Here is a 17,544-nt window from a genome sequence, read left to right on the forward strand (position 1 = left end):
AGCCTCTCCACCTGTCAAAATTTCACTCTCTGTATTGACGGTCACTCTGTCACTCCTTCCCCACTTGTCAGAAACCTTGGAATCTATTTGGACCCCACACTTTCCTTCAAATCACACATCAACCACATAGTTAAAACATCCTTCTTTCACTTACGTAATATTGCACGCCTGCGACACACTCTTCCCACTCCTGCTGCAGAGACATTAATTCATGCCTTTATCACCTCCAGACTCGACTACTGCAATAGCATCCTGTATGGTCTCCCCTCTACTGCTCTTCAAAAACTCCAATATGTCCAGAACTCTGCTGCTCGATTGCCCACCCGCTCCCCCATTAGACAGCACATTACCCCTGTCCTCCGTCAACTCCATTGGCTTCCCATAAAACAACGTATACATTTCAAGATCCTCCTTATCACCTATAAAGCCCTTAACAACCTCGCCCCCCCATACCTGTCTGACCTCCTTCACCGCCACTCCCCCGCCCGTCAACTCCGCTCTGCTGACGCTAACCTCCTCACCCAAACTACCTCCACCAAATACCGGACCCGTGGGGACAGGGCCTTTGCCGTCGCTGCCCCCACCCTATGGAACTCCCTCCCCCTTACCATTCGAAACTCTGAGTCCCTGCACTCCTTCAAACGTCATCTCAAAACCCACCTTTTTCAAGTTTGCATATGAACATTGACACATGTGCAGATTGTACGTGTGTATGTGAAATTTTCTGTAAAGCGGCTTTGAGTACCAAGAAAAGCGCTATATAAAATTGATTTATTATTATTATTATTATTAAGACTGCAACTAGATTCTTTCTGAGATTATTTCCCATCATGCTTCTGGTGGAGGTTACGTACAATACATATTACATAGTAGGTTACACATAATGTGTATTTCAATACTGTAATTTATTTACGTGCCCATGACTCGACTGCAGCTCGACTCTAGCAAGACTCTCCTGATTTTATCCCGACTCTGGAAATGTGTCTGCGACAGTGAAATCGTTTGAAAATCGTTAGGTGTAATCATCTTAATTATTTAATAGAGTCCAGCTATATGTAATTTAGTCTCAGTTTAAATACAGCTGTTCTATAAGGACCTCAGTGGTTTGTTAGAGAACACTAGTGAACCATAGACAGGTCAGCGATAAAGTTGTGGAAAAGTTCAGAATTATGTGCTACTTTGTGATGGTCTATCACTTAAAATCTCAATAAAATACATTTAGCTTGTGGATGTAAGGTGACAAAATGTGTTCAAGGAATGTGAATACTTTTGCAAGTCACTGTACACTGTTTAGAATCAACAGTAAAGAGTCAACAGTAGAGTACTATTTTAATAATGGTAGATTAAGTGTTCCTTTACAATGTACAGCATTAGTTCTCAAAAAATGTCCTAATATCTGAACAAAACCTGTAATTTTAACAGACTTTTTTGTGGATTAATTAATCAGAACTGAATTGATTCTGTAAAATCAAGAAAACCTAATGCCCTGGAGTTCTGGAGAAATGGTTACAATTAGGGGTGTGACGAGACACTAATATCACGAGACAAGACGAGACATGATACTGGGTTCACGATAACGAGACGAGATTTAAAAATAAAATTTAAAGAAAATGTAAAAAATGAAAAATTAAATAAAAATAAAAATAAAACTGTTCTAGGTCTTATATAGTGCAAACAATAAGTGCAAACCACAACCATGCATAACCATAGTCAGATAGACAGATAGACAGACAGGATACTTTATTCATGCAGCCAGATATACAACTTAAATTAATTAGAATTCAGTATGATCTAGTTAGAGAAGGTCCGGACCGATTGTTAACGTGTGTTATGATTAAGTGCTATATCACGCTTTAGTCACGCCCAGCGCGCTCGGCGTGACTTTAGTTTCCACCCGTTCTCGTTTTTCCGCAGGTCTCGGGCTCCCTATCTCCTTATAAAGGCGTTTTTCACGGCCGCGTCCCAAATCAACAGCCGGAGCAGCGGCAACACGGGTTTGATTCCTTACCGCGTCTGCACAGATCTGATTGGCTGAAGAGAGCGTTTGGTCATCTTCCACTACACGTGATTGGTCTGTGATTTACTGCGCCGCAAAGCGTGTAAACAATTAAATCCTTCTCAGTAGGTTTGGGTTCGCATTGGACAACGTTAGTGACCTCTGTTCTATGCAAATACCCGAAATTTCCTCTTCTGCTGAATAGCTACTGTGTTGCCAGATCCCTCTTAAAAAGTCCACACTAAACTGTTTTTTCTTCCCGCGAGACAGGTTTAAGCTTGACGAGAAATATCGTAACGTTTAATCTCGCGAGATCTCGTCCCACGAGATCTCATCACACCCCTAGTTACAATTTTATAAATGATTAATGATTATATAATAACTCTCACCTCAGAATCTCCAGTTTACAATGTGAACTCTTCAGTCCAGCAGAGAGCAGCTCCACTCCTGAATCCTGAAGGTCATTGTTAGTGAGGTCCAGCTCTTTCAGGGAGGAGTTTTCTGAGTGTAAAACTGATCCCAAATACTCACAAGACTGTTTTCCAAGATTACATGAAGCCAGTCTGAAAGAAAGAAAAATGGCAATGTTGGCAATGTTGTTGTATGATGTACCTAAAATGGTGTTTCTTTCATATTTTAATTGTAATTAAGTACCTGGGGTCCTATTTTAGCGATCTATGACGCACCGGACAATAGCGCATCACGCAGCTGAATTTAGGGCATGTCGGTGTTTCTTTGGTATTGTGAGGGTGCAAAAAATACATCTTTTGCAGCACAAAACACGCAAAAGCAAAAGGCGTTTACTAATTCTCTTAATTAATCATGGGTGTGTTTTGGGCATAACATGAAATAAAACCAACCAGTGCACTAATTGTCATTCCCTTTAAGAGGCAAAAGTTGTAGCAGCACTGTCACTTCTGCCTTTCTCCACAAGGTTCTTAATCCATTCAGTTAGTCTTAATGCACGTGTTATATTTAGCCATTAAAGGCAACTGTTAGTGGGTTGGGAGCCTTGAGGTTTCAGAATTGGGCCATTTTAAGTCTCTGTTTCAGATATGTGGGATTTTGAGTGGGTAAATAACAGTGACTCACAGTGTGTTACATCCATGTATTGGTAAAATCTAAACACTGTATCTACAATTTTCCACATTTCAGGGAGAGCGTTAGCAGCGTGCATAAAGCTCTGACCCAGGAGCTATAATGGAGGAAATTAACAACAACTACCACAGAGCATTCAACATGTAGAGGAGGAAACAAAGGCCTCACTGGAGCAGGACCTGTGTGTGGGTGTGTGTGGCAGAAGGATGAGAGCAGGAAGAGGTAAGAGAGAGAGTAAGTTATAATATTCAATTCATATTTCATTATGAATGAAATGTTATTTAACTTCTGAACTGAACAGTAGGGACGCTGTTGCTAGACTATGGGAGAAAATCTGACAAGTTTTATTCATTTTTGTAAAGAAAATTATTTAAAATCACGACGCTTCTTCAATCCAGGATGGGTAAATGACACTGATATTTCAATTCAGAAATTACCTGACAGAAATCTCACCTGAGTATCTCCAGTTTACAATTTGAACTCTTCAGCCCATCAGAGATTAGCTCCACTCCTGACTCCTGCAGCTCAGTGTTACTGAGATCCAGTTCTTTTTGTGGTGAGTTTACTGATTTCAGAGCAGTACAGAGAGATTCACAGGAATTCAGGGTGAGTTTACATCTAGATAATCTACAAGATAAAAAAAACAAGAAAAAACAAGAAAAACAGAGAACATTCAATTTACACTCATTGATATCAGGAATTATGGAGACATCACATCATTTCTAAAACTCCACCTCAGACCAACTTTAAAAAATGTTTGAAAATAGGAAGGACACTTTGGACCATGGAAAGGTGGCAGGAAATAATGAATTTAAAAAAAAGCACAAAGAGAAAGTAGCAAAGCAGTATTAATCTGGGTCATGTATATTTGGTTAAATTAAACATACAAGGATTTTCATTAAATTATATATACAATTTATTTATTTTGGTTTATAGTTCCAAGTGATTCCATAGTTCACGTGTCTGCTAAAAACACCAATGCACTGTAAAAATGTATTTCTTTAGTTTTTTTCTTTTGAGTCATTTACACTTACTTGTTTCAGATTATGAAGCAAACATTAATATCATTAATGTTTAAATAGAAAAATTAAATAGAAAAATACAGTTTATAAATGATGATTTAATTTATTAAGGAAAAAAACTGCAGGCCATACCCGCCTCAGTTAAGGTCATTATTAATAAATCAATATTAAGAAAGAGACTGGGTGAAAATGTTATCCAATGGCCTGTTTCACATTTACGGGCACACATTTTAATGATTCCCAGGGATAATTTTCTCTGGGCTGACAAGACAAAAGTGAAACTTTTTGGATGGTGTGTTTCCTGTTACATCTGGCGAAAAAAAAAAAAACAGCATTTTAAAAAAAGTACATTGTAGTGGTGGTGGTGCTAGTGTGACAGTCTGGGGCTACTTTGCTTGTTCGTTTCAGGACCTGGACAACTTGCTATAATTGGTGGAAATATGAATGTTGCTCTCTACCAGAAAATTGTGGCATCACACAGCTTAAAATGTTTATTAACATTTCCTAACCTTTAAAAAACACTTTTACTGCGATCATTTCAGCGCTCTCACAGATTCAACTGTGCTATAGGCAGAGATGCAATAAGCAAATCAGTCAATCAATAATAAAATGTCATTAACGTATAGTGCACCCACATGCTCTGCGGAGAGCCCGAGCATTATTCTAAACTGTACTTTATGTTTCACTTCAAAAATCACCTGACAGAAATCTCACCTGAGTATCTCCAGTTTACAGTTTGAACTCTTCAGCCCATCAGAGATTAGCTCCACTCCTGACTCCTGCAGTTCAGTCTTACTGAGATCCAGTTCTTTCAGTGGTGAGTTTACTGATTTCAGAGCAGTACAGAGAGTTTCATAGGAGTTCAGGGTGAGTTTACAGCCAGATAATCTACAAGACAAAAAAACAATTAAAACACAGAGAATTTCTAATTCACATTATGAACTATGATAGACTGCATTATGTCAGAAACTTCACATCAACTTTAAAAGTGCTCAAAAATGAGAGGAACACTTCAGGGAAAGTGGGCGGGGACTAAGGTAGTGAGAATTTACACCAATTAAAATATTTTAGACCTTAACCCAATAGATTGCTTTCCTTTGTATAAAATTATATAAAAATGTTTAAGATCTACAAAAAAAAATCACTTTAAAACATTTAGGTAGGTACAGTCTAAATTACTGATTGTTTATCTTCTATTATGAATTTGTCAGCCAGTGTCAGCCCCCATAATGAAAGGCATGTCTGACCCTCTGAGCCATAATCATAAAGTATAAAATACATTAATTTAAATAAAACACTCACACAGCCTTCCTGCAGTTCCTCACAGCTGGGATCAGTCTCCAGTAGCCCTTCTCAGTTGTTGAGTAATTCTTCAGGTTGAACTCGTCCAGCACCTCCTCTGAGATCAGGATCATATGGGCTAGTGCTAAACACTCTCCGGTGGAGAGCTTCTTTTTTGACTGAATGTCTTTGGAGAAAGACTGGACTTTCATTTCAGTCAGACAGAGGAACAGGTTGATGAATCTCTCAGAAGGAAGATCTTCTGATTGGATGATGTGTTTGATGTACTGGACTGTTTTGTTGATGCTCTCTGAGCTGCTCACTGTTTGTGTCAGAAGGTTTTGTAGGAGCTGCTGACTGGATTCCAGTGAGATTCCCAGCAGGAAACGGAGAAACAGATCCAAGTGTCCATTCTCACTCTTTACAGCTTTACGCACAGCTCCACTCAGCAGCTCTTCCAACAGAACACTGTCTGACCACTGAACACCCCTAGGCTTCAGAAACTGCAGTTCCTCCAGGTTCTTGCTCACATAGCAGTGAAACACATAGAGAGCAGCCAGGAACTCCTGAAAGCTCAGATGAACAAAGCAGTAGACCTTCCTCTGGTAAAGCACACACTCCTCCCTAAAGATCTCGGTGCAAATGCCAGAGTACACAGAGGCCTCGGTGACATCAATGCCGCACTCTCTCAGGTCCTCTTCATAGAACATCACATTGCCCTTCACCAGCTGTCTGAAAGCCAGAGCAGACAGTTTCAGAAGCATCTTTCTGTTGGACTCCAGCAGTTCCATTAGATCTCTCTGGTCTTTTCCCTCGTACTTCTCACTCTTCATGAGCGTCTGAGTGCACAGGAAGTGGGAGTACATCTCAGTCAGTGTTTTAGGGATTTCTGTATTACCTTGTTTCATGATTCTCTGAAGCACAGTGGCTGAGATCCAGCAGAAGACTGGAATGTGGCACATGATGTGGAGGCTCCGTATCGTCCTGATGTGTGAGATGATGCTGCTGGCTTGTTCTTGGTCACTGATTCTCTTCCTGAAGTACTCCTCCTTCTGGGAGTCGTTAAATCCCTGGATTTCTGTCACACGGCTGATGAACTGAGCAGGGATCTGATTGGCTGCTGCTGGTCGGGAGGTGATCCAGATGAGAGCAGAGGGAAGAAGTTCTCCTTTGATGAGGTTTGTCATCAACACATCCACTGATGAGGTCATCGTTATAGCAGATACTTTCTCACAGTCTGAGAAGTTCAGTGGAATTCTGCTTTCATCCAGACCATCAAAGATGAACACGGCTTTGTACTGGTCATAGATCTTCGGGTGCAGGTCTTTGATCTCAGGGTGGAAGTCACACAGAAGTCTATGAAGACTGTACTGATCACCTTTAATCAGGTTCAGCTCTCGGAAAGGAAGCACAAACATGAAATCTACGTCCTGATTGGCTTTTCCTTCAGCCCAGTCCAGAATGAACTTCTGCACAGACACAGTTTTTCCAATGCCAGCAATGCCTTTAGTCAGCACAGTTCTGAGTTTCTGAACTTCTTTACCTTCATCTCCTTTTCTTTCTTCAGCCATCCAAGCTCTAATGTTCTCTGCTCCCATTCCACCTAAAGTTCCCTCAACTGGTTTAAATATATCTAAACAGTTAATGGGTATTTCTTGCAGCTGTTTCCAGAGTTCTTTCTCCATCTGTAGAACTTCATGTTCTTCATTCACTCCTTCACTCTCTCCCTCTATGATGTAGAGCTGAGTGTAAATCCTGTTCAGCAGAATTTTATTCTCCTGTGTTTTGAATCCCTCGAATAAGCTCTCGTACCTGTTCTTCATACTGGTTCTGTGTTTCTCTAAGACTGTGGGTAAGACATCATTCACTGGTGGGCAGTAATGCTGCTTCATGGTTTCCTCCATAAGTGGATACAGAACTGGACGTGTTTTAGATCTCTTTTTGCACCGGGGACAAGCAAAGTCTCCCGATGGAGCAGACTGGTCCCAGTAGCTGTTAATGCACTGCCTACAGAACGTGTGTCCACAGGTGATAGAGACTGGATCTGTCTGAATCTGCTCACACACTCCACACCTGGACTGATCTTGAAAAGGAACATCCCTTCCACAGCTAGAGAGAGAAGGACAAAATGGGTAAAATTAGTGTGAGAATTAGAATAAAGCATATTTAAGCAGTATTTTAAGGCATACCTTAAGGCCTATTTGTCTCTACTTTGATTTCTTGGAAAAATCTACAGTAATCAGTCAAAACATCAGAAAACTAAAAATGTAGATATGATTGGGGGCAATTTCCAAACATTATAAGGCACCAAAATTATTTATTCAAACAATAATATGCAGGTTTAAACACCATGGGACCACGCGGCCATCACACCACTCAGGAAAGTGTGCAATAATTCCTTTTAAAAAATAGGCACGTGCATTAGTTTGGGCACCTCAACAGAAAAAATACATCAATAAATTGTAGATCCTCCTTTTGCAGAAATAACAGCAGACCAGGGCATTGTACGGCCCACGCAAGATTGTTGGTAAGAGTAGAAGAGGGAAGAGTAAATCGCACTATCCGCACCAAAAACTTGTGTGTGCGTCTATATGTTAGCCGCGTGCAAAGCGGAGCACTTCTCGTTCAGAGACTGAAAATGTAACAGAAACTAGCTAAATAAACATGATTTAACCATGTGTAATAAACAAATATGCACCAGAAAGACAGCAACCTATCAGTGTAACATTTTAGAACTATTTATCCTATAAAATAAGCAAATTAAATGGTTATCAAATGATACCACTGAAGCCTTGAAGAACATTGTTTATTTTTACTAATTATGTATGTTTCCAGTAATAATACTGAACATAAGACAAGAGTTTGGAGTCCTATAAAACATGAAAATCAAAGGGTTATTATATCACACCACTAAATTCATAAACATCTCCTTCTCATATATTTAAGAAGTAACAAGTGATATTACTGTATCATTTTGGAGAAGCAGGAAATTAGACTCAGGAGAAACCTATATTTGTTTCTATATAAAACAGATTTAATCACTTGTGTGCTGTCCTCCACATTTCCACTTCAGATATTCAGAATGATTTTAATGGACTTGTTTAAGCCCAAAACAGGTTAGATTTCTCTCACTGAACACAAAAAAAAGAACTGAGGTAGAACAAACATATAAAGTATAAAGTTAAGTGATGCTGGTCTTTTTTTGTGTAAAGTTGTGTAGCTGACAGTGCTGCTAGTTTATAAACACTGTTAATGTTCAAATTTACAAAAAAAAATTTTATAAATGTTTCTTAAATATTTATATATTATGTGTCAACATTTTCATTGCATCGCTGTAATGTTTTCATTTACTGTTCTTTATTAAGTTAAAGGGATGTTGGTCTTAGAAAAACATGGTATTTTATGTCAGGTTGTGGTGCTAATCAAAACAATGCAACATTTTCTAAAATTAACCATCATATATTTATTAAATAATTATAAAATTCATTGCACTTAATTGTATCATTGTAACTTATTTACTGTTTTTGTTTATATAAAAAGGGTTTATTACAGATGCTGTGTAGGTCGACAGTATATATGTATTGGGCAGAACAGAGTTAAAATTAGTCTGGTCCTCTAAAACCATTAATTATGTGGCCCCTTGGAAAAATGAATTGCCCATCCCTGCTCTAAACGCTTCCTGTAGCTTCCAATGAGAGTCTGGCTTCTGGTTGAAGGTATTTTGGCTCATTCTTCTTTACAAAATATCTCCAGTTCATTCAGGTTTTGTGGGTCCTGATCACGAACAGCCCGGTTTAAATCACACCACAGATTTATAATAATATTCAGGTCTGGGGACTGAGATGATCTGAGATGATCATTCTAGAACATTGTACTTGTTCCTCTGCATGAATGCTTTAGTAGATTTTGAGCAGTGTTTAGTGTTTAGTAAACCTTCCTATATTTCACCTTTCTAGTAAATTGTTTGTCTTAGTTGCTGAGTTCTTTTTGTTAGTGCACAAAGACGACACGCGTTTTAAACGAACTTCAAACTTTACTTCCCCCTTTTTCACACCACCGCCACTACATCGCTCTCCCTCAGAACAACTCCTCCCCCGTGGGACACGCATGCGCATTAACAGTTAACAAACTCCCCTTAAAAAAAAAAAAAAAAACTCAAGTGTAATACTGTCCAAAGGAAAAAAAAATAAAAATACTGCCTTCAAAATGTTTTTAGTCCATTAAACGGCTGTCTTGTTCTCTTATTTCTTGAGGTGCCATACACCTTCGCTGAAGGCCTTTAGGAGGAGTAGAGCTGACGTTCCTTTCTTTGTCAAGCAGTCAGCAAGCTGGTCTTTGGTCGCTGACCACATGATGTGTCGAATGACTCCGGACTGGATGTGCTCCTTGATATTGCTAATTTCAAGCCGTAGTCTCTTCTCTGTAACTGGTTTGGTTGACTTTACAGCATCCAGGAGTGAGTGATTGTCAGTTATACATATTATGGGTAAGCCTCTGTGCTTGCAGTCACCTACAGTAAGTTCTGAGTAGAGTGTGGCCAGAAATATTGCATTATCAATGCCATCTGCAAGGGCCAGTGTCTCCCCTGCAAGGGTACTTCTCACCACTCTTCTTATTCTTTTCGACTGCCAGCATATAGGTGAGAATCTTCCATTCTCTCCCATGAGCATGATTAGATGACCACCCTGAGTGCCACCATCAGGAAGGTTGCCCATTGATGAATCACTGAACACGACAAGCTGTAAGGAACTGTCTTTGCCTAGGTGCTGGAATTTCAAGGTCACTTCATCAGATTTGAGTTTCTGGATCAGTTTGTTTACAGAGTGCAGACTTTGAACAGTAGCAGCTTTCATACTGGATGCTAAGATGGATACATCACACATTGCATCTGGCCTTGTTTGTCTTGCTACCCACAATATTTGGCCAATTTTTGATCTAAGCATGTCAATTTCTTGATTTGTTAGGGGAGCATCTCGCTCAGCAGCTCTAGCCGGGTTCACTGGAATGGGCTGGAGATTCTTGATGTACATGCTCTGCTGTACCTGTACTGTGTCATTCAGAGAGGAGAACTCCATTCCAATATAGCTGAAGGTGTTGTGTTCTTCCCGTCCAACTTGAAAAGCTGCTTTTAACTGTGGTATGATTTTTGTGGCGAATCTTTCAGAACCTCCCCAGATAAAATCATCCACATGACAGCCAAGTACTCCCGTTGGAGGAGTCATCTAACCAGTAGAAGACTGCTGGATCAACTTGCGACATGACTGCTCCTAAATGATGCATTGTGTCTAGGGCTGAACGATTTTGGAAAATAATCTAATTGCAATTTTTTATCTATAAATTGCGATTGCAATTTAAAATGCGATTTTTTTTGTCTTCTCAAGTATTTTTCAACAACAGAAGCAATAAATCAATCTGTTTAATAATAAACAATGTCAGATTTATTTAAATCACAGATAACAATAAAGCAAAAAAATCTATGCTTTTCCTTTTCACCATTTGTTTTTTTTATAGAAAAATAAATACATAAATAGCTTTTCCTTTTCACCATTTTTTTTTAATTAGGAAAAACAATAGATTGTTAACTTACTTTAACTTACTGCTCTCCAGCTAGTAACATCATGAAAAATTAAAGTGCAAAAAACATAAAGAGAATCTGCTTTAACCAACTCGTTATTTTCTGTATTTGAAGATGCAGCACTGGTCGTTGGCATTTTAGCCTTGCAAATACCACACGAGGCTTTGTGGTGTTTTTTTAAATGCTGAAAAAGGTTTGTAGTGTTACCTCGCGTAGTAGCAACAGTAGCAAGTAGTCGTGGGCGATATGTATCGTTTGCGAAATTATCGTGAATGTTGATTTGACGATGTGTAATTTTGTAATATCGAGTTTTTTTTGTTTTTTTTTTAATCGCCAAAAATTAATAAACTGCATCGTATTTTAAGGCTGTTATTTATATATTTATACATATACATAATGTAAGTAAAAACAACTGATTAACTAAACTCAGAGTGTGTTGTGTATAAAGTAGAGACCTGCACCCGCTGGACCCAATGCATAGTAGTGCAGCGCAGGGCAAATTTTGAAAGCTCATTGCGGGCGGGTGAGGCAGACGGAAAGTCTCGGAAAGCTAACCTTAGCTGCTCTTCCTTTCGTTGTGCTGGTTCTGGTTAAGCTGGTGCTTTGCCAGTCGTTACATTGTTGTTTGTTTATTTCTTTGTTTCTGGGTGATTTATTGTATTTGGTGTCGTCGTCCAGACGCAGTTTATTTACTTTATTATTTACTTATTTATTGTTTTCCTACTTTTGTGTGACGTTTTTATTTTTCATCTTTTGCAATTCGTTAGATTATAGTTTCGTTAGTATTTTGGGTTTAGTTTAGTTTGTTTGTTTTCTAATTTTATTTGTTTTTGCGATTTATTATTCATTTATTTTCCTTAAAGAGAGGGCCTTGGCCTGTGTCTTGTGTCTTGGCCTGCAGGCCCTGTTTGCTTTCAGTTGTGTTTGCTTTCAGTTGTGTTTGCTTTATTGTGGCGTTTATTTGTTTGGGTCTGTAGGTGGGTTTTGTTTAGTTACTTCTTTTTTTTAGTTCTAATTGTTTACTTTTTAGTTTGTTTTGTGTAAGAATTTATTTGTTATTTTGGTTAAATAGTTCTGTTTATTTGAATATTTTGTCATTGCAGCTAGCTTAGTGATGTGTTCAGCTAAGTACATCACTTTTAATTCCTCAAGCCAATGACAAGAACTGCCTTGAGCAGTAACGCGAACGTCGGAATCATGCGGGAATTGCGGGCGGGAGTGGGACTGAAAATCATATTTTTTTGCGGGAGCAGGACTGGAAATGCTGTCCCGCGCAGGTCTCTAGTATTAACACGCCCTGCCCTGCCGGCGGGCCAGAAAAATATCATAATTCATATCTGGCTGTGTTTGAGTAAGTATAGGCTCAATATAGACACCCAATATGCCATTTTAAAGCTAAGAATCTCTACTTTTCAGTCACATTTAGCTGTATTTCGTTTTAGAGCTGAAAGCGTGCGCTACACGGTCCGGTTTGTGATAAAAACACGCTCTTTGATCCGCCCGGGGTACCTGCAGAACACCCCCCACACCCAAACAGAGCGAATCAGCACCTACCTGAGAGCACTGGCTTCAGAATCCACCCAACCATCAGAAAATCCATCAATCCAGTCCCCAATAATCCCCATTTATGTCTGAGAAGCGCTCTTATAAATCCGACGCAGATTAAAACTATTGGAAACTCCAGCGCTGTGTTCTGAGACTTTCCCTTTGTTCTGGAGCGATCAAACTGCGCATGCGTGTTACCATGGTAGTTGGGCAGACTGAGAGCCCCCCTCTGCCCCCCTACATTCTGTCAGCCAATCAGGTGGCGAGTTATGTGGGACAGAGGTGAAGCCCGCTCTGAAACCGGACACTCTGAGAGCGCTCCCCCCTCCCTCTGGAAAATCTGCTCCAGCGGGTCTATTCTATAGGGAGAGAACAGGCGGAGAGACCTTCTTTATTGCGAAATAAGTTATAAAATTAATAGTTTTTATTCTTCTAAAGTTTCCAGTCCTTTTCAGAAAGAAAGGACCATCCCAGGTTCAGATCTCTATCATATCTAGGGAGCAGTTTATAATTTTACATGGTGATTTTAAAACTTCTAATAGCAGAATATAGAGCTACTAAAACACTTCATCCACATAAATATATCATTTTATGGATCTAAAAATAAAAAATAGAAATAGAAAATCTGAAAAGCGCCTAAAAAATTTCCTGTTTTTTTACCATATTTTGAACCTTACATGTTCAATTGAATACTTTTTTTTAGAATAGTTTTGTATTTTTTGGAAAATATCGTCAAAATATCGTTATCGCAAAAATCCAAAAAAATATTGAGATATTTTTTTTGCCCATATCGCCCACCCCTAGTAGCAAGGCACGTTTAGCACAGTACCTGACGTTGAGCAGCATCTTCTTTTTTAAAGCCAAAGTAATTCTACACAACTGATGTGTTCTGTCGAGCCTGAAGCCATTGTGCAACAAGGGCGTTTTCACACCTGTAGTTCGTTTCTAATGAGTTCGTTTACTTGGAGCGTTTTCTCGCTCTGTTCGGTCTGGTTTCCCATAGGCATAAATGTAAACGCACCAAAATGCGCATCAATAAACCACGCGAGCAGCCTGTGTCCTCTGATTGGTCAGAGCTGTCTGACACGGGAGTACATTAAATATAAATATACGAAAAAAGTAAATACAGCGAGAACATTTTGTGCTCCAGCTCAAATATCTGTGCTTTAACACTGAACGCTGAAACACTGCACTTTCAAACACAGTGTTTCTGCGTGCAGCGCAGATTTATACATAATAAACAGAGTCACGCGGCTGTGAGCTATGAATGCAGCGCAGATTTATACATAATAAACAGAGCAGTGAATGCAGCGCGTGCCTGGACACAGTGTTTGTTCACAGCTGTGGTAATTAGCGTTATCTGGCTAATATATTAGTTTGCTTTGCTTTATCAGCAGTTTAGCTCAAATAAATGGCTTATATTTAATAGGTGGATCCGATCGAGACCGGATCACGTTCTCACCACAAGCGAACCGCTCCAGAGTTCGTTTGGTACCTAGAGGAGGTGGTCTCGGTCCGGTTCTTTTGATCCGCACCCGAGTGCGATTACTGTTTTTACACCTGCTCAATCAAACCGCACTAAAGTTACAAACGGACCAGAGTTCGTTTTAACCGGACCAAATAGTGCTGGTGTGAAAACGCCCTAAAGTGCGCTGTGTTGACTTCACTTCTCCACCTCCCTGCCTTCTGCTCGGGTTTGCTCCGCTCGTCCTCGGCTTGGCTCGCTCCCAAGTCACGTGACCAGTCAAATCGCAGCTAGTGCGGTTAGAGAATCGCGTTTTAAAATATCGCGAGATTATCGCAAATGCAATTAATCGTTCAGCCCTAGTCTGACCGATCACAGCTGGAATTATCACACGTTTTGTGGAATGAACAAGTCTACCATCTCCAAATCGGAACGCTTTGGCACTGGTTTGGGTCTCAAGCTCGCTCTGCTTCAGTCCATTAACATAGTTGTCAAACCATTTTTCTCCACAAACTGTTCTGGTGCAGGCAGTGTCAATTACAGCTGATCCTAAAGCCTCTACCATGAATATCTCTGCTTCAGACAATGTTTCTTTTGAGAACAAAGTTATGTGACACTCATCAATATCTTCTGTGTGGCTCTCAACACTTTCTGTTAATCTTGCCTGTTCAGTTTTGTGAGGACAGTCCTTTGCCCAGTGGTAAGTACTCTGACAGATAGCACAACGCAATCTTCTTCCATATTTGTCTAATGGGTTTGACCCAGCTAGCAGAGGAGTTTGACTTTGAGGGCTTGACTTGTCCTTTTTTCCAGTAAATCTTGTGAAGTACGCACAGTCAGGATCAGTCGATGCACTAGCACCAGCTGGCGGTGAATTATCGCCAAATATTCTTTTCAAGGCTGATTTCATGCTACTGAATGTTACATCAGAGCAAGCGGTAAGCGCTAATTGTTTGTCTTTAACTGTAAGTCCAGCAGTATCAAGTAATTTAAATGCGAGAACAGCATCGGGTAGTTTCATTTTCAACTTACTCATTTTGTTGTATACCCGTTCGAATTCAACAATGTAATCCATCATGGTAACGTTGCTATCTCTTCTGATGTTGTCAAACTCCGTATAAGCATCGTACTGACGGTCTTTCTCCTGTTTCAAGTACACCGTGTCCAATTTCGGCAAAAGCATTGTTAATCCATTGTCTTTGTTCAAATCCTCTGCGGATATTTCCAGTGCTATAGACCTCGCTTTTCCAGTTAGAGACAGGGTTACTGCTAGCGCCTGTTTCCTCTGGTCCAGCTCAGTAACTAGCTTCCAGATCTTGATTTCATTCTTCCAACTTTCATAATCCGACTTGTTTTCATCAAACGGAGGCGGCACTTTGTAGCTGTGTGCCGCCATCCTCTGCTACCAATGTTAGTGCACAAAGACGACACGCGTTTTAAACGAACTCCAAACTTTACTTCTCCGTATTCACACCACCGCCATTACATCGCTCTCCCTCAGAACAACTCCTCCCCCGTGGGACACGCATGCGCATTAACAGTTAACACTTTTTACTCCATGCATAAATAACCGCCCTCTAAATAACTCGATTTTAGTTTCATCAGTCCACAGCACCTTATTCCAAAATGAAGCTGCTTCTCCACATGTGCTTTATTTAGCTTTAGCATACCTCAAGTGACTCTGTTTGTGGTGCAGAAAAGGCTTCTACTGCATTTCTCTCCCATACAGCCACTCCTTGTGTAAAGTGCACTGAATAGTGAATAGTGAACGATGCACAGTGACTCCATCTGCACTCACCTCAGGTCAGCACCCATTCTTTCATTACTGAATTTAGGAGGCTCAATCATAGAGTGGTTGCTCTTCATAGATACATAGCTGGGCTCTGGAGGTTCTGCTCTGAATGTCTGGAGTCTGGAAATGAGATGTGGAGAAAATAAAATAAAATAAATGTAGAACAATGTCACAGGTTTTTAACAGTAGACATAAAAGCAAAATCAGACACCCTTTCACATCCGATTTAGTGGGTTCAGAGAAATTTGTGCATTAATTTACAGAAACTACTAACTGATTACTGACTTCCAGTGTATCTTATCAATTTTATTATCACTGGTTACTGCAGACCCACCAGTAAAAAGATAAAAATAATGTCACCTCTTATCCAGTAAACAGCAGGTTACTGACAGCAGGAACAACAGAAGCTCTGCTTTACTGTTTATTCTGCACTTTGTTACATTTTGGTCTCTCTGCTTCTCCTCACTTGAGTAAACTCACCTCAGGTCAGCGCCCATTCTTTCATTACTGAATTTAAGAGGCTCAATCATCGAGTGGCTGCTCTTCATAGATACACAGCTGGGCTCTGGAGGTTCTGCTCTGAATGTGTGCAATCTAGAAATGAGACATTAAATATAATAACATAAAACAATAAAATAAATGTAGAACAATGTCACAGGTTTTTAACAGCAGACATAAAAGCAGAAATAGACACCTTTTTACATCCGATTTAGTGTGTTCAATTAAATCTTTGCATTCATTTACAGAAACAATTAACTGATTACTGACTTCCAGCGTCTCTTATTAATTTTATTATCACTGGTTACTGCAGACCCACCAGTAAAAAGATAAAAAATAATGTCACCTCTCATCCAGTAAACAGCAGGTTACTGACAGCAGGAACAACAGAAGCTCTGCTTTACTGTTTATTCTGCACATTGTTACATTTTGGTCTCTCTGCTTCTCCTCACTTAAGAAAACTCACCTCAGGTCAGCGCCCATTCTTTCATTAATGAATTTAAGAGGCTCAATCATCGAGTGGTTGCTCTTCATAGATACATAGCTGGGCTCTGGAGGTTCTGCTCTGAATGTGTGCCGTCTGGAAATGTAAAATAAAATAAAGGTACAACAATGTCATGGGTTTTTTACCAGTAGACATAAAAGCAAAAACAGACACCTTTTTACATTTGATTTAGTGGGTCCAGAGACATGTTTGTGCATTTATTTACAAAAACAATTAACTGATTACTGACTTCCAGTGTATCTTATCAATTTTATTATCCTTGGTTACTGCAGAGCCACCAGTAAAAAGTGGACATTGGCCTAAGTGCTCACCTCAGGTCAGCGCCCATTCTTTCATTACTGAATTTAAGAGGCTCAATCATCGAGTGGTTGTTCTTCATAGATACATAACTGGGCTCTGGAGGTTCTGCTCTGAATGTGTGCAATCTGGAAATGAGATGTGGAGAAAATAAAACATTAAAATAAATGTAGAATAATGTCGCAGGTTTTTAACAGTAGACATAAAGCAAAAATAGACAGCTGTTTACATTGGATTTAGTGGGTTCAGAGAAATTTGTTCATTCATTTACAGAAACATTTAACTGATTATGATGGTAAAATACATAATCCGGCAATAGCATTGTGTACCAATCTTCATAGTTACTTACACTTACAAGATAGTTAGCTAGATATTACAATACAGAACTTGCGTTTAGTTTAGTTGATTCGTTAATAACTAATAAAACACTAAGATAATGGAAAGCTCTAAATATTTATTAATTACCCAAT

The 17,544-nt window shown here is 39.5% G+C and overlaps 1 protein-coding gene across 4 annotated transcripts in view; it reads right to left on the reverse strand.

The window, feature by feature from the left end:
• The window catches only part of LOC111196209 (NACHT, LRR and PYD domains-containing protein 12), a 280,945-nt gene that overhangs the window by 8,069 nt on the left and 255,332 nt on the right, over positions 1–17,544 (reverse strand). For all 4 annotated transcript variants that reach the window (XM_049470068.1, XM_049470071.1, XM_049470070.1 and 1 more), the window contains 7 exons: positions 17,089–17,202; positions 16,739–16,852; positions 16,255–16,368; positions 15,781–15,894; positions 5,419–7,506; positions 4,831–5,004; positions 3,548–3,721 (listed from right to left, as the gene is read on the reverse strand). In XM_049470068.1, coding sequence (XP_049326025.1) covers positions 3,548–3,721; positions 4,831–5,004; positions 5,419–7,506; positions 15,781–15,894; positions 16,255–16,368; positions 16,739–16,852; positions 17,089–17,202 — 2,892 coding nt within the window. The remainder of the gene's footprint in view (positions 1–3,547; positions 3,722–4,830; positions 5,005–5,418; positions 7,507–15,780; positions 15,895–16,254; positions 16,369–16,738; positions 16,853–17,088; positions 17,203–17,544) is intronic.

Source organism: Astyanax mexicanus, chromosome 21 (assembly GCF_023375975.1).
Source record: "Astyanax mexicanus isolate ESR-SI-001 chromosome 21, AstMex3_surface, whole genome shotgun sequence".
Taxonomy (NCBI): Eukaryota; Metazoa; Chordata; class Actinopteri; order Characiformes; family Acestrorhamphidae; genus Astyanax; species Astyanax mexicanus.